This window comes from Pelophylax lessonae (assembly GCF_965119305.1).
Source record: "Pelophylax lessonae genome assembly, chromosome: 1".
Classification (NCBI taxonomy): domain Eukaryota; kingdom Metazoa; phylum Chordata; class Amphibia; order Anura; family Ranidae; genus Pelophylax; species Pelophylax lessonae.
This window is the reverse complement of record NC_138768.1, coordinates 33,051,720-33,074,964: the sequence shown is the minus strand read 5'-3', so window position 1 is coordinate 33,074,964 and position 23,245 is coordinate 33,051,720. Positions and strand designations below refer to the sequence as shown.

Sequence of the window (23,245 nt, the reverse complement as noted above, 5' to 3'; positions counted from 1 at the left end):
ATCACTGCATTAAGGCATACATTTACGTAGGGTTTACATGGATTATATGGAGCAGACCCTAGCATTAGCCATTCTGATGTGCAAATATCATATATTGGAATTGAAACATTTGTGCCTTTAATGTGACTATTAAAGTGGCACTTATTTTTCGATTTCTGGTGCGAAAAGAATTAGAGCCAAGTGATCATCTGTGTTTGTGGCCTATTGGGGAGATTTTTCCTCACTTGAGACTCAAGAAGGGGGTACATCCCTCTAAAGTTAGAGCAACTCCTACCTGACTGGTACAAGTTTCCCTTTTTGCTACATTTCCTCTCTTCCCATCAATCTTGGCAATTCTAAAATTATATATAACTCTTCACTTTCTGTCCTTTCTGAATATTTCCAATGGGGAAAAGAAATGTGACGGAGAACCTTAAGTTTTCATCACTATATATTAAAAAGAATGCAAAAATGTGGGATGTAGTTGAAGCAAGGTCCTCTTTGAGGTGTTGGTTTTATCCACAAAGGTAATACCTTTATTGTAAATTAAATACCGTTATTCCTAGTGACTACATGTCCTGAAATATTGGTTAAGTCCATATAATTGCCCCCTTAATGGTTCAGGGAGGACAAGTATTCTATAAGGTTGGTTGAACAGCCTCGTAGTATCTTCCAGTGTTGGTCAACCTTGTGGACCTTACCTGTTTGGGAAGCTATCCTTTCCTTTTGTGTTGACTTGCTAAGTGATATCTCTTATTCTTGAAGGTTTCCCCAGGAGCTGAGTGTTGGGAAGGTCAGCGCAGAGGTCATGTGGAACCTTTTCTCACAAGATATGAAGTACGCTATGGAAGGTAAGAGGACAGCTATGGTTATGTGTTGAGTCAGGTCTTTATGGTGGCTCAGTGCAGTTGAGACCTTCCCTATATATTCTCTAATACAAGATGGTCCAAATGAAGTCTACAATGGAAATACTTGGATATTGTTTGTTTGCTACTCAGATGCCTTTGAATTTATTTTTGTTCTACCATTTTCTCTCCATAGTTCTCTTAGGAGAAACCTCATGCCTTAAAAAATATGATTTACCTTGTTAATATTGTATGAATAATTGTAAGCCTTGATAGGTAGACTGAAACTGAAAAGATGACGCCAAAACAACACAATTTTGTATGCCTTTGTCCATCTGTGCCTTCATTGTGTGTCTGGATTTGTTATTTAGTAGTAGAACTTTGGTTTTATCACCTTGTAAAACCTTTAACAGCTCCAGGTGTGAATGGGCCAAAAAGCCACCCTGGAGAAGACTCTGTTCATAGCGTTGGTTGTCTGAATTTTTATTTTAAAGTTCTAAAGGAATAGCTTCTCTTTTTGGTGCCTTTTATTTTTTTTCTTTAAAAATATGCAGTTACAAAGGTGAAACCCAGCAGATTTTGTTATATGATGACCCTTTTCAGTACAGCATTGGACCCCTTTTACCCCAATGGCTGCTACATGTCTTTGCAGTGACTCCAGAAGGGTCTTGTGTTGTCCTAGTGTTTAAGACGAATTTCAGATATGGATATTTTTACATGGTTATGCTGGTCCAGGTTGGACCAATGTAACTATGTGTATACCATGCCTGGTTGATCCCTCTGGCAGCTGAAAAGCACTGTAGTAGGGACTACTACTCCAGCGATCTCCACTAGCTCCCAGGTCACGTGGTGGGTGACTGCCCTGCTACTGCCTACTGAACACAGGAGGTCACCCACTTGGCATGGGTGACATTCAGAGGTCGCTTTGCATTTTCTTAATGAATGCAAAGTGTTCTCTAATTGGATGGAGCAGAGACTGTGGCACCATTAACCCGCTTCTTGTCCTCATCAAATCAATGCTTTCCATACATTAAGAAAATGCAAAGCGAGCTCTGAATGGTGCCCATTCCGAGCAGGCCACCTCATGTGTTCACAATGCAGCAGGGCACAGTACCTGGAAGCTAGTGGAGAGACTACTGGAGTAGCGGTGTCAACTACCATGATTTCAAGCTTCTGGGGGATCCCAAAGGTATGGTATATGTATAGAGAAATTGGTCCAAGCTGTATCGATGCAACTATAAAAAAAAAAAAAAAAAAAATTCCATACCCAGAATTCCGTTTTAAAGGCTAACTCCACCTTTTAGACCATTTTACGTGTCACACCCATATTTATGTTCTGCTGTGGTGACAGAAGGTACTTGTAGTATGTTAATTCACAGATTTCTGGTTGGTTATGCGCAAAATTCAAAAGTGACAGCTGCTGGGGGGAGTGGGGGGCTGCTGGGGGGAGTGGGGGGGGGGCCCTTCCCCCGGCAGCAGCTGCCACTCCTGAATTTTGCGCATAACCAACCAGAAATCTGTGAATTAATATACTACAAGTCCCTTCTTCCACCATGGCAGACAGACTTGTAGTTCTAAAGGGAACACCAGTACAGTCGCAGTCCATGGACACGTCCTCCTGGCTCAGGAAGTCAATGCCTTTACCTCAGTACAGACAGGGCTGGAAGGAGAGTCTGTAGGAGCCTGTGCATTGCAATCTGCCATCTGTTGATCACAGTTGCAATGCTTTGCAGACTAATTTGCAAAAAAAATTTACCAAATGCACGTTTTGTTTTGCTGCAAATATATGTTCATTTATTATTATTTTCAAGATGTAAAGTTTTAAACCAAACAGCACAAAAAAACATAATTGCAATATATTGCAGCTTAGATATAATGGCTGCATTTTTTTTTCTTTTTTCAAGCTTTTTTTCTCTGCCAATAACACACTTGCTGTCCTAGGATGACTAACCTCACTCACTGTACTTTATCTATGGAGGAGCAGGATTGTCATCATAGGCTGCTCTCCTGACTTGGACTACAAACATCTCCCCATCTCCATGACATAGAGCAGGGGTCTCCAAACATTCTGAACAAAGGGCTAATTTACTGTCTTTCACACATTAAAGAGGCCGGACTGTGCCCAGTGTGTCAGAAAATGCCCTTGTGTCAATTGGAATAAATAACATACCATCATTGGTTATAGTGGGAGGAATAGTGCCCCATTATTGGTATTAATAGGAGGAGTAGTGCCCCATCATTGGTATCAGTGGGAGGAATAGTGCCCCATCATTGGTGTCATTGGGAGGAATAGTGCCCCATCATTGGTGTCATTGGGAGGAATAGTGCCCCATCATTGGTGTCAGTGGGAGAAATAGTGCCCCATTATTGGTATTAGTGGGAGGAATAGTGCCCCATCATTGGTATCAGTGGAAGGAATAGTGTCCCATCATTGGTGTCAGTGGAAGGAATAGTGCCCCATCATTGGTATCAGTGGGAGGAATAGTGCTCCATCATTGGTGTCATTGGGAGGAATAGTGCCCCATCATTGGTGTCAGTGGGAGGAATAGTGCCCCATCATTGGTATCAGTGGGAGGAATAGTGCCCCATCATTGGTGTCAGTGGGAGGAATAGTGCTCCATCATTGGTGTCATTGGGAGGAATAGTGCCCCATCATTGGTGTCAGTGGGAGGAATAGTGCCCCATCATTGGTATCAGTGGGAGGAATAGTGCCCCATCATTGGTGTCAGTGGGAGGAATAGTGCCTCATCATTGGTGTCATTGGGAGGAATAGTGCCCCATTATTGGTATTAGTGGGAGGAATATTGCCCCATTGTTGGTATTAGCGGAAGTCATAGTGCCTCATCATTAGTGTCATTGAGAGGAATAGTGCCCCATCTTTATTATCAAAAACACAAAAATACCGTGTGGGGAGGCCCATACCCCTAAGTAATGACATACAAAAATAGGAAAAATATGGGGGTTTGCGGGCCAATGGGAGGAGAAGGATCACAACAACAACACAAATAAAACTAAAAAAGTAATTTTATTATACATATTAAAACAATGTATGGGCATAATTGTCCATATCAGACACAATTAAAATAACAAACACATGAAGTCGCATAGACATACTTCCCAACAAGGGATAGCTGATAGCCTGTATAAGAAGATGACGTTAGGGTCTCAGGTGGAGCACAGTCTATGGGTCCCCAGCAAGCCGACGCATTTCGCACGAGGCTTCCTCAGGGCTCTCCTCCCATTGGCCCGCAAAGCCCCATCTTTTTTCTATTTTTGTATATCTTTATTATCAGTGGGAGGAATAGTGGCCCATTATTTGTATCAGTGGGAGGGGTAGTGCCCCATCACTGGTGTCAGTGGGAGGAATAGTGCCCCATCATTGATGTCACTGGGAGAAATAGTGTCCAATCATTGGTGTCAGTGGGAAGAATAGTGCCCCATTGTTGGGGTCATTGGGAGTAATAGTGTCCAATCATTGGTGTCAGTGGGAAGAATAGTGCCCCGTTGTTGGGGTCAGTGGTAGGAATAGTGTTCTTTTGGTATCAAGCACAAGAATAGTGCCCCATCACTGGTGTCAGTTGGAGGAATAGTGTCCCATCACAGTTCACAAAATATAGCAGAAAAAGCTGATAAAATTTAGATTTTGGTTCAGTTCGAGGGAACTTACAAGAACACTGGAATTCGGGGTCAACTAGTGAGGTTAGATAGAAAATGAATGCAGCCATACATCTTGTAAGCTGCTCTATATTACATTTTTGTTCCTGGCTTTAGATATATTCAAAGGGATATGCTTTTCCCAAATGAAAAACCTCATCATCTCTTACGAGTGAGCTGGTCTTGAGCAGGCTCCTGCCTATAACAAGAGCAGTGGAGTGCTGCAGAATGTAAACAATTGCTGCATTTATCCCTCCCAAGCCAGGCTTATAGGAGCTTCCATGGGAGGGGGATTCCCGGCCTGGGATCAACCTGAACGGATTTTGGAGGAAAGGAAATTCCTCCATTAAAAGTGACCAAGTAGTTGCATCTCATGGTTGCCCAAAATTGATGGGTTGATTCTGCCCATTTAGCAGGATAAGAGAATACTGTATGGTCATGGTATACATAAAAATTAAATTTAGTATTTACATATTCTAGAGTCCTGCTTGAACCTACTTTTTTAGGTTATATAAGATATAGAATAATCAATATATAATAAAATCAAAGCATGGATCAGTTTGTCCTGCAAGACTGTAGATTGTCTATTTTTCAGGCTGACTAATGAGCAAGGAACAGGGCCAGACAATTCTTGTCCTGATTTCTGGTCCTGAGGCTGAACATTTGGATCTACCTTCCTCTTGGCTGTGTATCTCCAATGAGAGAATGGGCGACCTCTGACCCATTGAGGCGAGCACTCATCTCCTACCAAGTTCTTCTTCCCCTTTGTATTTTATTCTTCCATCCTACATATGAGTCAGCCAGGGGTCACACGACGGGGCACCACAGTTCACGCTAATTGTCCGAGTAATGAAGGGCAATGCCGACTCGAGGTGTAGACATATCCTTCTAATGATTTCATCCAGAGCACATAAAAGAACTCTATGTAATAAGCCAATCTCTGTTCTGTCAACACTGACCTGATTTGCCATCACCTCTTTGTACCAGTGCCAGGTTCTAGGATGAATAGGCAGACGGCCGCCGATTATAAAGCGGTCTTGGTTTGCTTGGTCAGGTAAATATCAGGATAATGTGTGTGCCATCCTGCACTTTAACCATTTAAACTCTTGCACTTGTACACCCTGGGCTGCTTTTAGAAATCACGGGGCCCCATACAGCCTACCTGACAGGGCCCCCCTAAGCCGAAAGTGACTAACGACTAAGATTTATTAAAGTAAGGGGCCGGTAAATTACATTTTTCTTTCATTCATTGACGGACACAGCTTCAGGTTTTCATAACCATTGGGTTATACTGCCCCCTACAGGAGTAGAACACTGGGCAAGAAACAAGTCTGGCTATGCTCATGAGCAGTCTCAGGGGGTATATTTCCTCTCTTTGCTATAGGTATATTCCCTCTCTTTTCTGCCTAGTCAGGACCGGGTGGTGCTGACAGCGTGGTAGGGGTTGTCTCTTGCAGTGTTTTACACTTTTGGTGGGGTCCCGCTGGTGACTCATGGAGTCTTTGGAGCACATCTCCCCACCTGATCCCCTCTCTGAGGCTGCTGGGCCCTCCGGGTCCCAACCATCCATCAATGCACTGGCGGCGGTCCTGGAGTCCTTTGTGTCCCAGATGGAGGTGGTGTTCGGGCGACGGGCTAGCAAAAAGCGCCCCCCGGCTTCCCCTGCCTCATCCTTCTCATCGGATCCTAAATCTGATTCGGCCACTGTGGACGTGGGTCACCCTGCTGGATCTACATTCACGCGCCCGGAATCCTCAGATAGTGAGGATGATTCCTCCACATCTGCAACCGCACACATAAAGGCGCTGGTGGAAGCACTGATTGTATCTGTGCGTGAGACCTTGTAGATGGAGGATTTTGCGTGAGACCTTGTAGATGGAGGATGCAGCTGCGACAGAGGCGCTGGTTCCCTTTGGCACTCACAAGCCATCCAGAGCTGCAAAGGTGTTTCGTTTCCCCGCCTATTTTGACAGAATTGTCGCTAAAGAGTGGCAGACTTGTATAAAGTACTCAAAATTTCTACTTGAGTAAAAGTACAAGTGCTCGATCAAAAAATTACTTGAGTAGAAGTGGAAGTGCTCGCAGAAAAAGTTACTTAAGTAGAAGTACTAAAGTATTCAACATTTTTTTTACTTAAGTATTGCAAGTAGTTTTTTCAAAAAATTTGCTACTTAAGTACTAAAAGTAAAAAGTACCAGTAGTTTTGAAAAAAAAATTCTACTCAAGTACTGAAAGTAGAAGTACAAGTACTGTGTTATGTAGTTATTAAAGAAAGAAGTCAAAAGTATGAACATCATATTGTTTTTATTATTTCAAATGATTTATTCAAATGATTAACCGGTGTTTGTTAGTAGTTTCTTGATGCACTTTAAGCGCTGTAGCATCATTTATTTGTTTGTTTCATATTTTCTTTTTATTGGAAAGATTTGGTATAGCAGCTTTTATTATACACAGCCTTTATTTTCGTATGCGCTGATTTACAAATGACATTATACACATTTTTTTGAGCTTTATGCAACCTGCCATCTACTGTTCTGGCAGTGGTAATTTTTTTTAAAAGTAACGAGTAACTATGCAGCACAAAAAAAAAATACTTGAGTAGAAGTATCGAAATCATCGAAAAAATGTAGTGAAGTAAAAGTAGAAGTAGGAGAAAAAAATTCTACTCTAGGAAAGTACAGATACCGCATTTCAGTACTTAAGTACAGTACTTAAGTAGTTCTACTTCGTTACTATACATCTCTGAAGAGTGGGGATGACCTAAGCGTCCCCGTGGGGTTCCTAAGCGCTTTACTAGGCGTTCTTAAGAAGTGGACTGTTCCACCGGTGGTGGACGCTCCAGTTTCCAGATTGAACAAGGCAACCATGATTCTGGTTGAAGAGTCCCGTGCCTTTAAGGATCTGGCTGACAGGAGGCGGAGGCTGTGACCCGCAATATGTACACTCTGACTGGTTCGGCACTGAGGCTGGTATTCACTATTGCCCTGGTGTCGCAAACTCTGACCGAGTGGGCTAAGCTTTTACACCGTGACCTGGGGGGAGAACAGCTCCCACCTGCCTTTGCTGAGCTGGCGAACCAGCTGGTCCAGAGGCTACAGTTTATCTGTGATGCCTCTTTGGATGTGGCTCCCCTGATGGCTCAGCTCTCTGTTTTGGCAGTGGTCCTTCGGCTTGTCTTTTGGCTCAAATGCTGGTCTGTGGACCAGACTTCTAAAAAGGCCTTGACTGATGTTCCCTTTCAAGGAGATCGCCTGTTTGGAGCTACCCTGGATGACATCATAAAAGGTCTCACAGGGGGAAAGAGTACCTTTCTTCTGCAGGCTACTAAGGGCAAGAAACCTCGGCATAGATGTGGGCCTTCCTTTTCGGCTCATAAGAAGTTTTTTCGCCCCTCAGGGTAGACTGACAAGGGCTCAAAGCCTTTCAGGGCCTTCTCTGGAGGATCCAAACTAACCTGGGGTGGGGGGACGCCTTCGCTAGTTTCTGGACCCGTGGACTTCCCTGGTGCAAGACAAGTGGGTCCACAAACTCATTTGGCCCCGCTACAAGATTGAGTTTCACTCTTGTCCCCTGGCAAGGTGCTTTCCTTCCAACTTGTGCCTGTCCTCTGACCCCTTACATGGTCTGTTTGGGGCGGTACAAGACCTGTTACATCAAGGGGTGATTGTCCCAGTTCTGACTTCGGAACGTTTTCAGGGTTTTTACTCAAACCTGTTTAGAGTTCCCAGAAAGAAATCCTGGACCTCAATGCGCTGAACTGCTTTGTGGGGGTGCAGAAGTTCAGAATGGAGTTCATTTGCACGGTGGTGGTATCCCTGTGTCAGGGTGATTTCCTCGCCTATCAATATCAAGGATGCTTACCTTCACATTCCAATATGTGCCAGTCACCAGCACTTCCTCCGCTTTGCCAAGGGAGAGGAGCATTATCAGTTTGTGGCATTACCCTTTGGTCTCGTCTCTGCTCCTCGGGTCTTCACAAAAGTGTTAGCCCTGGTGCTAGCCAACGGGGGATCGCGGTACTGGGCTACCTGGATGATCTCCTTCTGCGAGCGGAGTCTCCTTTTGCTCTAGTGGAAAACCTGAAGATCACAATACAAGCTGGATTCTGAATTTTCCTAAGTCTTTTTTTTTTTCGGATCCTTAGAGAGTTCTTTGCCATGAGGTGCCATGTTGAACTTCCAGTGACCAGTATGAGAGAGTGAGAGCGATAACACCAAATTTAACACACCTGCTCCCCATTCACACCTGAGACCTTGTAACACCAATGAGTCATATGACACCGGGGAGGGAAAATGGTTAATTGGGCCCAATTTGGACATTTTCACTTAGGGGTGTACTCTTTTGTTGCCAGTGATTTAGACATTAATGGCTGTGTGTTGGAGTTATTTTGAGGGGACAGCAAATTTACACTGTTATACAAGCTGTACACTCACTACTTTACATTGTAGCAAAGTGTCATTTCTTCAGTGTTGTCACATGAAAAGATAGAATAAAATATTTACAAAAATGTGAGGGATGTACTCCCTTTCGTGAGATACTGTGTATTTGTGTATATTATTTATATACATATATATATATACATATATATATATATATATATATATATATATATATATATATAGAAACCTATACATGCCTTTATCCTACATCATTTGATACTTTGAGAGTGCATATAAAACAAAGATATTTATAGTGACTGACTGGTCCCCATGGCATCTTTTCACCTGTCTGTATCTATAGTAGTGGTGCACTGAAATGAAAAATTTCGAAATAGACAGTTTTTTTAGAAAATATATATTTTTTATATTTAATTGTAGTATATTCAGCTCATTATTCAATATCAATAAATATGAATTTATTTTTGGCTATTATCCGCACCTTTTCCACAGTTTTTGAAGCGCTTATGCATTAAAAAAAAAAAAAGCTGAAGAAAAACTCAGAAAAAATGCATCCCTTTAAATTTTTGGTGAATTATGGGTCAGTTAAAAAGAAAAAGCGCCAAAAACGCAGCTTCACATTGAAAACTCATCAAAAACACACCCATGTTGTGTTTTTTGACGCATTTTTTGAGCCATGTGACCTATGAAAAAGGCAGCAAAATCACCACGTTTTTCGGCGGCCATTATTGACACCCTTTTTTCATTTGGCAAAACGCTGACAGCTCAATTTTCAGCCAATCATTTTCGGCTGATATATATCAGTGCTTTCCTAATCTATAGCTTTCTCTTCACAGCTTAACACCACAGAGTATAATCACTATTAATATCTTTTGGTTTGTATGCAATGTATAAATTGTTGGAAGATGTGTATAGTGCTATATGTATATTTATGTTTCTGGAATCAGGGCCGGGACAAGGGGTGGGCAGGAGGGACGGCTGCCCTGGGCACTGCAGTATCATGTAAGGTGGGGGGCATTTGTGTTGGGAGGGGGAATTTGGGAGGCAGCAGGGGGCGGATTCTGGGAATGGGGAATTTATGCTTAGAGGGTAAACATGCAGATAAGTGCTCAATTTGTCCCGCCACTGCCTAGAGCTTATTGTAATGATGATGTATTGATGATTCTGTGTGATATATTATTATCTTGTATGCAAATTGGTGGTGGGTCCATTTATTTTATGGCGAGCATCAACAAATATTATTATTATTATACAGGATTTATATAGTGCCAACAGTTTACGCAGCACTTTAGAATGTAAAAGGGACACAGTACAGTTCCAATACAATAAAATACAAGCGGGTCAGAAGAGCTTACAATCTAATAGGGTGGGGCAAGTGGTACAAAAGGTTGTAATTGTGGGGAATGAGCTGATGGAAGTGATAAAGGATTAGTTGGAGGTGTGATATGCTTCCCTGAAGAGATGGGTTTTCAGGGATCACCTGAAGGCAGCCATAGTATGTGAAAGCCAGAAAGAATGGAGTAGAGAGTTCCAGAGGGTGGGAGAGGCTCTGGAGAAGTCCTGTAGTCAAGCATGGGAAGAGGAGACAAGGGGGCTTGAGAGCAGGAGGACTTGAGAAGAGCGGAGAGGACAGTTTGGGAAATATGTTCTTTCAAGAAATGGACTTTGCTTGCAAAGTGCGTCAACAGGCACAAGCCTTGAGTTATGCATCAAAAGACAAAAGAGTATGTCTTAGGAAATACTTATGACAATATAGTGGTCAAAAGACAATTTATGTATAGTATTTTGTATGCATAAGATGTTTTTAAGATTATATGTAACGAAAGTAGAGAAAAGCAACCGCACTCCAGTTTGAAAGTATAAAGTAATAAAATCCATTTATTGAAAATCCAAACGATAAAAACGAACCATAGTGACAATCAGAGATGGGGGATGAAGACACAGTTGACGCGTTTCACGAAATTACATTCGCTTAGTCATAACCAGGGTTATGACTATGGATCGTTTTTATCGTTTGGATTTTCAATAAATTGATTTTATTACTTTATACTTTCAAACTGGAGTGCGGTTGCTTTTCTCTACTCAAATATAGCTGCCAGGATTGCGGACCTTACCAGCACCCTGTTTGATCGTTGGGACAACTTTTCACCTGAGCGGCTTTTTCTCTTTCTTGTGTTTGACTTATATGTAAGGAACCCCATACTCTAGTAGAGTATGTCTGCCGTACAAGCTTCCCCTGCCCGGTACCAGCACGATCCAAGATCCCTTAGCCCACCCAGTCACTTGTCGAGACATCAGTGTAGGGTGTTAAAAAGCATAAAACTGTTTATTCAAACACAGGCACAAAGAGATATACACTCTGGGACTATCCCCCTCCCCTTTAGCAGCTTATCCACATACACATATACATCCCATAATCGGTTGGTCCCAAGGCAGACAGACACAATAGAACAATGGGATACAGGCACTTAATAACAAACCCCACCTCAATCTATCTAGCAATGGTCTATGAGATGAACTCCTACAAGCAGCCAGAAAAGGTCAAACCAATTTATCATAATATATTTTTTGAGGGATATTGTTCCCAAGTGAAAGAGCCCCTTCATTTTTTCAACACAAACCACACATAGAACACATGATAACAGGGGTAAAACGAAGTGCTGAGTCTGATTAGTGCAGACCCGACTGGGGTTCTTGGTCACCCTGTGCCCCTAATAGACACAGGGTGACTTACACATAAGAGGGGTCGGGGAAGCTGGACAAAGAGTTTTCCCGACCTCTCTAAGGTAATCTGGGTTCCACAAGCCCCCCAACCAAAGTGACTCCGGTCACAATATACCTCTCCGAGTTTGCAGCTACTTTGTAAAAAAGGATGGTTATTTTACTGATATATGCTTGCCTCCTCAGTGTTATATAACAAAGCTCTGATAGAATTTTACGCTTTTTCTTTGATGACCTGTTGGCCATGTCCCATAGAGGATGATGTCTGAGGGTGGACAGATGTCTCACTGTCTGTAATTTCCAGCATGTCAAGTAACCATGTACAGCCAAGATAACTATAATAGATGTTGGAGATGTTTTGGCTCTTGTCCTTCATCTATCATTGTGTGTGTGATTTCCAGTCATCTTTCTAAATAACGTTTGAAAGGATTGTCAATGTTTCTGGTCCACCTACCTTCCCATGTCGAGTCCATCACCTTCTAGATGGAGGCGTAATGATAATAGTTGGGTTCAGCTGCCATTCCTGGATATCTGCTGACATTTATTTAGACAATGATAAATGGTATATTAAATGGGGACTTGTAATTTTCTTGTCTCTCCTTTCTCATCTGTGATATCCAAGTCCTGGATAAGATAAGTACACTACATTGGCTAAGTGGTAAGTATCTCTATAGTTCTGCCCTCAGGGGTAGTTTACTGCTTGTAGTCTTCCTTCTGCTTATAGAAAAACCACACATTTCTCTTGATCTATAAGACTAGCTGAACTTCTTAAAGGAGAACTCCATCCAAAGTTGTCATAGCCTTTTGGTTGGAAGGTTATCGGGGTAAGGCTGTGCATCAGGACATCCAGATCCAGCTCCTCTTCTGCTCCTACTGCTAGCTTGGGTGTTAGTAATTCCCACACAATTCTGAAGGATAGGAGGGCAGGAGGAGTGCTCACAGTAGTCTACTGCTATCCCTCCCTCCTTTTGGTGGGGCACTAAATCAATCATTTTGGGCACAAGCTGTCCATATTCAGCCAAACCAAAGTGAATAGATGCTCCCCCGCAGCACCAAGTGGTTCCCCCCGCCTGCTCATATGTCACTACAGAAAATGGGAGTCATTGGGAGGAGCCACTGCGTTCTGTGGGGGAAACAGGTATTCGACCCACTCAAATGTTTGAACACTGGCATCAGGATTTTCAAGACATGGTCCCACAGAAAGGTAAGTACGTTCGCTCTTCTTTTACTGGTTTTGAATACAAGTGACCCTGTGCTGATAAGATCACTTGGATTCTTGCTTAAGCTCGGAACTGGTTTTCGTGCAACATCTCCTATGGCATTCACTCTTTGTATTGCAGACATAGAGAGGTTCATTGAACATTTGCTTTTCCAGTAATGAATGAAGCAGAAATATGAAATATTGCTCCAGTAAATCCCTTCCGTTTCCTAGAAAATCACGTAACCTACTTCAAGTCAAGAGAGATAATTAATAGCTGATCATTCCCATTATGTGAATTCATGGTCCCATTGTGCTGTCAGTCACAGGCTATTGTATTCAGATGTGATTATTCCCTTTTTATACAGTGGTAGTAATTTACATGATTATGCTCAGATGAAGTGCTTTACAGATATTGCGAAGACAGGCTGAAGAGCGAACGCCGGCCTGGCTCAGTATTGTTTACTTTTAGTGTTAGAAGGCTCGGTTCGGGATCAATGGAAGAGTGCTTTTGTTGATTTTATAAATAAGCTCTGCATATTTCAAGGATTTTAGCAGAATGTTTAGAGTTTAAGTGATACCCTTTATAGATTAATTTACGCTATTGAAGATGCAAGCTTTAGAGATGCTGTATATCCCCTTTTCAGGTTCTGTATAAATCCTGAAGAAGGGATCTAAAGCCGGTCATAGACTATTCGAATCTCAGCCGGGTGCAGCAGGGACCGGCCGAGATTCGAAACCATGTATGGGAAGACTGATTGTACCCAAGTTGATTGATCGATCAACTTGGGTACAACCAGCCTGTCATATTTTTCATGCGATTATTGCCATCTGTTATAGCCATTAACAATAACCACTGTGCATTCTCCCGGCCGGAATCAGCCCCCCTGCACCCCCATTGGGAGAACACAATAACTGCTGGAGTGATTCCCCCATCAACACTAAATGTGTCAATGGGAGAATCGCTCCTTCAATGGCCCACTAATGACATCCCAATGTTTGCATCAAAGGGTATCACTTAAACTCCAAACCTTCTGCTTTAATTGATGGCTAATACCATACAATATTCTATTAATGCCATGAAGGATTGCTTGAAGCATGTTTATCTGCTCCTGTTCTGTAGGTATTGAGAAAAGCCTTTACAGAAAATTAGCTGAAATCATTCAAACTGCACGTGCACTATAATCACATTAGTGATTATACTAATGGTGCGCTCACACCGGCAGATTTAACTGTGCCCAGGCATGCTTCACCCCCTTAGTCCAGTTTGTTTGTGTTGTGAAGAGTGCCCGGTAACGGGTAATAGTAATTTGCCCAGGACCACTTGGAAGGGATGGTCATGGTTCACTTGTTGTCTGGTACAGTTGCTTCAGTGTGAACATAAATGGTGCATAAGGACAGAACTCTGCATAGGTCACTAAGCATGGAGGCAGGGGTCACCATAGTTTGGTTGGCACAGGATGACAAGGTCATCATGCCCAGGAACACTTGCTTCTAGCCCAGTGTGAGTGGAGACCAGGGGAACGAGACAATCATACTTGGGCATGGTTCAGGTCTGCTGTGCTCAGTGTGAGTGCACTCTGTGCAGGTATCTCTCGAAGGTCATCTAAAGCCGGTCAATGACTATTCGAAGGCATAGACAGAGCAAATTTCTTTCCTGCAAACATGGGTCAGTCAGTGTTGACCGGGGAATCCCTCCCTCTGAGCCATTGTGTTCTCCCAGCGGGAACAGCTGCTAGTGATAATCGCATGTAAAATCTGGTAGCCTGGTTGTACCCAAGTTGATCAGTCGATCAACTTTGGTACATTCAGCCTGCACATACATGGTTTGAATCCTGTGAACTGTCCAAGATTGGAACCGTCAATGGCCAGATTTATGAGGAAACTCCCAGTGCAGTAAACTGTAAGTCACTGCAGGGGAAATCCCTGAACTCTACAGACTTCCTACGAAGGCCGCGTGCCAGTTACATGAGCAGGGACATGAGGATTTGGGAAAACTTGTCTGCAGACTCTTGCCATGGTTGTAGGGGAGAGCAATCTGAGGAAATCATGCCTTGGTGCAGGTTGAAAGTAGAGTTTTGCCTGACTTTAAATTCTATTATTATAGCATGTGAATTTAATGCAATTATTTCTTCTCATCACTAACCGGAAGATCAGTCTTTAAAGCTTTATCTTCCATCTATGGGCTTACCCATTAGGGGCTGGGACTTATAGCAACCAATCTGCAGTCTGCTTTGTCCTGCCTGCTCCGTATTAGAGAAAGCATGATTCTGCTTGCTATCAGTAATAGCACGTTGTACAATAATCTGAGCTGTCCCCGACCTTCTCTAGTCCCATTTTTCCTGCAGTCCTTCTCCTCCCATCCCAATATATCTGTCTGTGTGTGTGTGTGTCTGTCTGTCTCATAACTGTCTCTCGTCTGTCACAAGCCCCGGCCGTCTTTCGAATCCGCATGGTCCACTTTTTTGGTGGTAAGAATTTCATATCTGTAGATTTAACACATGAAAGAGACTTGCTAAAACCCAGACCTCCCCCGGTAGACCTGTCAGAGAGACTGACCAGTTTTATGCTCTGTAGTTCTAACTAGGAATTCACGAAGGGTCCTTTACTGAGCACTGTGTCCCACTTTCCTCCATAATTACAGATGGCTCCGACAAAATGACCACCCATACTTATTGTTTTACTAATGTGACACCTCCGTCCTTGCCTCTCTGTTTTCTTTAAAGAAGAAAAACTTCAGAGTTTGACTTTGTTCGCTTAATTAAGATTGTAAAGGGTTCTTAAATTTTAGGATATTTTATTTCCTCATATTAGGGATGAAGGCGCACGGCATTCACACCTTGCGCTTCGTTTAAAGTCCCACAACTCCCCCCTCTTTACAGGGTTCTTAAATTTTACTTACAGTTTATTTTTTAATTTTAAATGGTAACGGCAGCTATATAGTATATGGATTATTACATGTCATTAAATATCTCCACGTACCAACATCCCTCTGTTTAATGATCTAATTTTATTTCAAAAAGAAAACCGGGTCTTTAAAGGTACCCATTGGTCAAAAATTTGCTAAAACTGTTATACGGAACACATTTATTACACCAAAATTAAAAACTTAAAGTTCACAGAATTAAACTGATCTTGATTTCAACCTCTTACACTGGGAATCGTACCTCCTATTAACCTACAAACCTAGCAATGGATTGTAATTAATATACACATCAAACTTTCATCCAAAGAGGATGATATCCAGCACATCAAATGCATTCATATGGAGGGACAACCAAACATAAAATGTAGGGATGCACCAATATATCAGCTGCCAAAAATTATTGGTTGAAAATAGGAGTTGTTAGCGTTTTGCCGATAGATAAAAAAGGTTCCGAAAATAATGCATATTCATTTAAATTGATATTAATTAAAAATTTTAATATAATACAAGTATATATAAAAGAAAAAACTGTTTGTTTTGACCAAGTACATCTTGAATTTTCGCTTTTCGGTCCAGAATTTTCATTTCAGTCCACCACTTATACAATTAACTCTTAGATGTTTCTTGGACCACGGGAAAACTTCTTCAAAGGGCCATATGAGGCTGAATAATCTAGAAGTGTAATAATACATCATGTTGATGAACACAGTTAAATCCTATTATTATTAGGATCTGAGAAAATCAATAAAACATGTAATTCATAGGAGTGTTTCAGTCCAGGCATGGTAAAAACAATTATGGAAACAGGATTTGTCACTCTGGAAGAAATGAACCCTTGGTCAAAAAAACAAATTTGTTTTCTTGTCCACCATGTGAGGGTTTATGTTGTATTGCATATCATCCTATTTGGAAAACCAAATATAAAATAAACGCTACACATTTCTTGGGCCAAGGTTACACTTCTTCAGTAGGCTGTAAGTGTGCTAAACCCTGTTGCCATATTTGTTTTTACCATGCATAAATTGAAACCCTCTTTATGAACTTAAAGAATAATACATCATGTTGGCATGCATAGTTTGCAACAATTGTTATATGAGGATAATAACAATAATGCTTAAGAATGTTTTAATATATGCGTGTCAAAAACATGTAAGGCAACATGGGTTTGGCACACTTATGGCCTCCTGAAGAAATGAACCCCTAGTCCAAGAAATGAGTTTGTTCTGTCACCCACCATAAGAACGATTTTGATGCATTTGATCCTATTTGAATGAGATACAGTGGGGATCGAAAGTTTGGGCACCCCAGGTAAAAATTTGTATTAATGTTCATTAAGAAGCCAAGGAAAGATGGAAAAATCTCCAAAAGGCATCAAATTACAGATTAGATATTCTTATAATATGTCAACAAAAGTTAGATTGTATTTCCATCATTGACACTTTCAATGAAAACAAAAAAAAAATGGCATCTGCAAAAGTGTGGGCACCCTGCAGAGTTAATGCCCCCTTTGGCAAGTATCACAACTTGTAAACGCTTAATGCTTTTTGTAGCCAGCCAAGAGTCTTTCAATTCTTGTTTGAGATATCTTTGCCCATTCTTACAAAAGTCTTCCAGTTCTTTGAGATTTCTGGGCTGTCTGTCACGCACTGCTCTTTTAAGGTCTATCCATAGATTTTCAATTATGTTGAGGTCAGGAGATTGTGAAGGTCATGGCAAAACCTTCAGTTTACTCCTCTTGATGTAATCCCCCGTGGATTTCGAGGTGTGTTTAGGATCATTATCCATTTGTAGAAGCCATCCTCTTTAACTTCAGCTTTTTCACAGATGGCATCAAGTTGCCATCCAAAATTTGCTGAAATTTTATTGAATCCAATTATTCCTTCTACTCGTGAGATGTTCCCTGTGCCACTGGCTGCAATACAACTCCAAAGCATGATTGATCCACCCCCATGCTTAACAGTTGGACAGAGGTTCTTTTCATTAAATTCTGTGCCCCTTCTTCTCCAAACGTACCTTTTCTCATTTTCGGCCAAAAAGTTCAATTCTAACCTCATCGGTCCACAGAACTTGTTTCCAAAATGCATCAGGCTTGTCTATATGTTCATTTGCAAAGTTCAAATGCTGATTTTTGTGGTGAGGACGTAGAAGAGGTTTTATTCTGATGACTCTTTCATGAAGACCATATTTGTACAAGTATCTCTTTATAGTGGAATAGTGTACCACAACTCCAGTGTCTGCCAGATCTTTCTGGAGGGATCATGCAGCCAGACGTGGGTTTTGAATTTTTTTTCTCACAATCCTGCGAGCTGTTCTGTCTGATATTTTTCTTGGTCTTCCAGATCTTGCTTTAACTTCCACTGTTCCTGATGACTGCCATTTCTTAATTACATTCCGAATAGAGGATATTGACATCTCAAAACGCTTTGCTATCTTCTTATAGCCTTCTCCAGCTTTGTGAGCGTCAACTATTTTCAGTTTTCTAGACAACTGCTTAGAAGATCCCATGATGCTGATTGTTGGGGCAAGGTCAGATGAGTCTGGGCATTTTAAAACCTTTGAGATTGACATCACCTGGTCTTCCCAGACGATGATTGAGACCAATCCATGACACTGGCAGGTCTCAGCCTTGCAAAGAGGGCAGTGCATGCTATAAATTCTGCAGGGTGCCGAAACTTTTGCAGACACCATTTTTTTGTTTTCTGTAATTTGAAAGTGTCAATGATGGAAATAAAATCTAACTTTTGTTGACATAATATAAGAATGTCTAATCTGTAATTTGATGCCTTTTGGAGATTTTTCGATCTTTCCTTGGCTTCTTTATGCACATTAATACAAATTTTTACCTGGGGTGCCCAAACTTTCGATCCCCACTGTAGGTGTATATTAAGTACAATATTTTACTAAGTTAGTGGGTTGGAGGTATGTGATTGCCAATGTGATAACCATATGGGGTGGAAATCAAGATCACTTTTAATTTATGTTTAATAAAAACGTGTATGAATCTTGCTGATTTTGTCACCAATAAGTCCCTTAAAAATTCCAGTTTGCTTTTCGAAAAAAACAGAACATTTTATAATTGTCCAAAGTTTAAACTAGGAAGAGGGTTTATCTAGGTTTCCCAGCATAATAAACACCTTGCAATGTACATTAAGTATGTTTGGTGTGTTTTTACTGGGAAAATAATTGCTGTAGTCACTTAGGCTGCAATTACGGAGTGGAAAGAACTGCAGCATATAATTTATCTTCATTTTACCGTATTTCAGGTACATTTTGTATTTATTATAACAAGATATCAACTTTAAATGTGATGGATGCTGCATGTAATGAAACAAAGTAATGTTTGATACACAGAGCTGTTACAAAAAAACAAAATGTCCTTGGTTAAACTTCCACAGTAAGGTTGGTCATGAAGGTATGAATTAGGCATTTGATGGACTTCTCCTTAACTTTGCCTAAACCTGTGCCGGTATCACAGACTCTCTGAGCATCACTGGGTATTATTCCATTGCAACTTCTATGCACCTTCCCTGCCAGAACCCATATAGGACAGGGGCCAAATTTCGACATCATCAACATATGCGACCTAAGGATACCAGGGGTAGAACACCACCTCCTCTTCTACTATCCAGCTAGGACCAGGGCTGGGTTACATCTTTACCAACGTATGCTGTGGCCTAGGGTTGCCAGGGGTCTCATACAGCCTCCCTTCTTCTATTACAGATAGGATCAAGACCAGATTTTTGCATTGTCAACATACACTGTGACTTAAGGCTGCCAAGGGTGATACACAGCCACCTACTTCCCCACCGGTTTCCTGCTGGATTTTGTCTTTGCAAATGTATGCTGTGGTCTAAGGCTGGGATGGGGGTCACACAGCTGCCACTTCTTCTAATATAGATAGGACCAGGGTCAGATTTCTGCATCACCAATATGTTTGGGCTGCCAAGGGTGGCACAAAGACACCCACCTCCCTGCTGATATCCAGCTAGGACCAGAGCTGGTTTTCATCATTGCCAACATATACTGGCTTTTGACACCCCTGGCAGCCTTAGACCACAGGGCAGATGATGCAGAAATTCGGCCCTGGTACTAGCTGGATACTGGCAGGGGAGGTGGGTAGCTGTGTGCAATCTCTTACATCCCTAAGCCACAGTGCATTTTGATGATGCAGAAACTTGGCCTTGGTTCTATCTGGATACCAACAGGGAAAATGGATAGAACATGTAATGGTGACACTTGGTGAGGCTGTGATGGTGGCACAGTTTTAAGCATCTTTTAGGAAACAGCCCCAGTAACCACCTCTGTAGCTACCAGGGTGGTGTCATGTCTAATACCACCTTTCACATCCCAGATTTTAGAAACACTACATGAGAGGATAAATGTCAGTCATTTTCCAACACCCCTTTTTTATACAACCAAGAAGCTAGTGTTTTGCTTCCATGGAGCATTTAGACTCCCCCCACCTAGTCAAAAGGTGTAGCCAACCCTTTGTGGTCCCGTTCTTTGGCCTTCTACAGTCATGGTGGTTTCCTATTCCATTAAACACTCATGGAAATACACTATATGGCCAAATGTATGTGGACCAGTGCTGTATTTTGGCCTAGGCCAACACGGCCCAGGCCTAGGGTGGCACTTTGCAGGAGGGCAGCAAAAAAGCCACCCCCCCTCCACCTGAGACACTATTGGCCACTGGTTGCTAGAACCGCCTCTCTCACCCCCTCTCTCTCACCCCCTCTCTCTCACCCCCCTCTGTCTCTCTCTTACTCACCCCCCTCTCTCACCCCTCCTCTCTCTCTCCCTCCCTCTCTCTCACCTCCCCCTCTCTCTCTCACCCCCTCTCTTTCTCTATCCCCCCCTCTCTCTCTCACCCCCTCTCTTTCTCTATCCCCCCCTCTCTCTCTCATCCCCCCTCTCTCTCTCTCATCCCCCCTCTCTCTCTCATCCCCCCCTCTCTCTCTCTTGCTCTCATCCCCCTCTCTCTCTCACTCTCGCTCATCCCCCCTGTCTCTCGCTCTCTCTCTCTCATCCCCCCTCTTTCTCATCCTCCTACTCTCTCATCCCCCACTCTCTCTCTCACCCCCCCTCTCTCTCTCTCTCTCTCTCTAACCCCATCTCTCTCTCTCTCATCCCCCCTGTCTCTCTCTCTCTCTCTCTCATCCCCCCCTGTCTCTCTCTCTCTCTCTCATCCCCCCTGTCTCTCGCTCTCTCTCTCTCATCCCCCCTCTCTCTCTCATCCCTCCTCTCTCTCTCATCCCCCCTCTCTCATCCCCCTTCTCTCATCCCCCCTCTCTCATCCCCCTCTCTCTCATCCCCCCCTCTCGCTCTCATCCCCTCCCCCTCTCTCTCTCTCATCCCCTCCCTTTCTCTCTCTCATCCCCTCCCTCTCTCTCTCTCATCCCCTCCCTCTCTCTCTCATCCCCTCCCTCTCTCTCTCTCACCCCTCCTCTCTCTCTCTCTCTCACTCACCCCCCTCTCTCTCTCTCTCTCATCCCCCCTCTCTCTCTTCGATTCCCCCCTCTCTCTCATCCTTCTCTCTCTCTCTCCCCCACTCTCTCTCTCCCTCCCTCCCTCACCCACCCACCCCCCTCCCCTCTCTATCTCACCCCCTCTTACCCCCCCCCCCTCTCGTGAGATCTCAGGGGTTCATACTGGGACTTGTAGTCCTTCAATTTTGAAGGGGGTTACATCCGTTAAAGAATGAGTGGGAAAAATGTATATGGGGGGGGCGCACAATTTTATTCTTGCCTAGGGCAGCACAAAACCAAAATACACCTCTGATGTGGACTCCCTTTCAAATGAAGTTCAGGATGTTCAGGTCCTGTTATAATACTACAGCATACAAAAAACACTGTAGACAATTGTGCACTTCCAACCTTGTAATAAGTTTGGGGGAAGGCTCTTTTTCGTTCCAGCATGACTGTCCACGTCCACAAAGACAGCTCAATAAAGACATGGTTTGATGGGTTTGGTGTGGAGGAACTCCAGTGTTCTGCACAGAGCCCCGTCCTCAACCTTACTGGTAACCTTTCCATCCAACATCAGTACCTGACCCACCAATGTTCTTTTGGCTGAATAAGTACAAACTTAAATAAACAGAAGAGTGGAGGGTGTTAGGCCATGAAGAGGGGGGATCCATATTAATGACCATATTTTTGAAATGGGTTTTTCAAGAAGTAGTCACATGTCCACAAACATTAGCCATACAGTGTCCCCTCTCACAGTGCTCAGTGAAGCACCCTTCTAGCTCCTTATAGTAATCTGAATACATTTATATCTAATTCAGTTTTATCTCCTCTGTAGTGTCTTCACGGATAGATCCTAGATCTCTAACATAGCTGCACTCATGCATATTGTAGCTCATTAGACCTGTTCTATGTTACTTTCTAATGATTCTTTATCCTACAGGAAACTTTAAAGCCCAAGTTCCATGAACTTTCTGTTTAAATATTAATTTACCTCGACATTTTTATTTCCAGGAAAAATGTAATTATTTTCATGGATTATTGGATTTTTTTTACTGGGACAAAAGCTATGATCCTACCAGCCAGAATGGAAATTTTAATGTTTGGTAGATGTTGGCCATACATGGATCGAAATTCAGCTTGTTCAGCAGGGACTGATCAAATTTCGATGTCTGTATGGGGACACTGGTTGTATAGAAAACGATCTACTGAGCGACTTCTGTACAACCAGGCTGTCGGATAAATGCCATTCAATCAGCGACACTGGCTATAGCCGGCAGTACTGATCAGTGTATTCTGATGGCAGGGAAGTCTCCCCGCCATCAGAACACATTAGCTCAACAGACATGATTTCCCCATCAACCTCGCGTATGTGAATAGAGGAATCGGGTCAGTTTTTTTTTTTTTCATTCAACCTGCTGGTTGAACCAGAAAAAGAAGGGAACCATCTATGGACTACTTTAATCCCCCTGACAGTATCTTCTATTTCTGAGACAATGAAATGAGATCCCTGTGCTGGCTTTCCAGGTCTATACACCTGCTGTTTCCATTATAAAGGTTCACCATCCCTGTGCTAAGTTCCCGGGTCTGTACACCTGCTGTGCCCATTATGAGGGATTCCCACCATCCCTTTGCTGAGTTCCCAGGTCTGTACACCTGCTGTGCCCATTATGAGGGGTTCCCAGCATCCCTGTGCAGAGTTCCCGGGTCTGTACACCTGCTGTGCCCATTATGAGGGATTTCCACCATCCCTGTGCTGAGTTCCTGGGTCTGTACACCTGCTGTGCCCATTATGAGGGGTTCCCTCCATTCCTTTGCTGAGTTCCCAGGTCTGTACACCTGCTGTGCCCGTTATGAGGAGTTCCCACCATCCCTGTGCTGAGTTCCCAGGTCTGTACACCTGCTGTGCCCATTATGAAGGGTTCCCACCATCCCTGTGCTGAGTTCCCAGGTCTGTACACCTGCTGTGCCCATTATGAAGGGTTCCCACCATCCCTGTGTTGAGTTCCCAGTACTGCACTGCACACCTACTGTGACTATTGTGCAGTGCCCCTGCCATAGCT

At 42.9% G+C, this 23,245-nt stretch overlaps 1 protein-coding gene across 1 annotated transcript in view; it reads left to right on the top strand.

Annotated features, from left to right (window-relative positions):
• UNC13B (unc-13 homolog B) overlaps positions 1–23,245 on the top strand; it is a 703,803-nt gene that overhangs the window by 616,299 nt on the left and 64,259 nt on the right. The window contains exon 25 of the mRNA XM_082256386.1: positions 745–830. Coding sequence (XP_082112512.1) covers positions 745–830 — 86 coding nt within the window. The remainder of the gene's footprint in view (positions 1–744; positions 831–23,245) is intronic.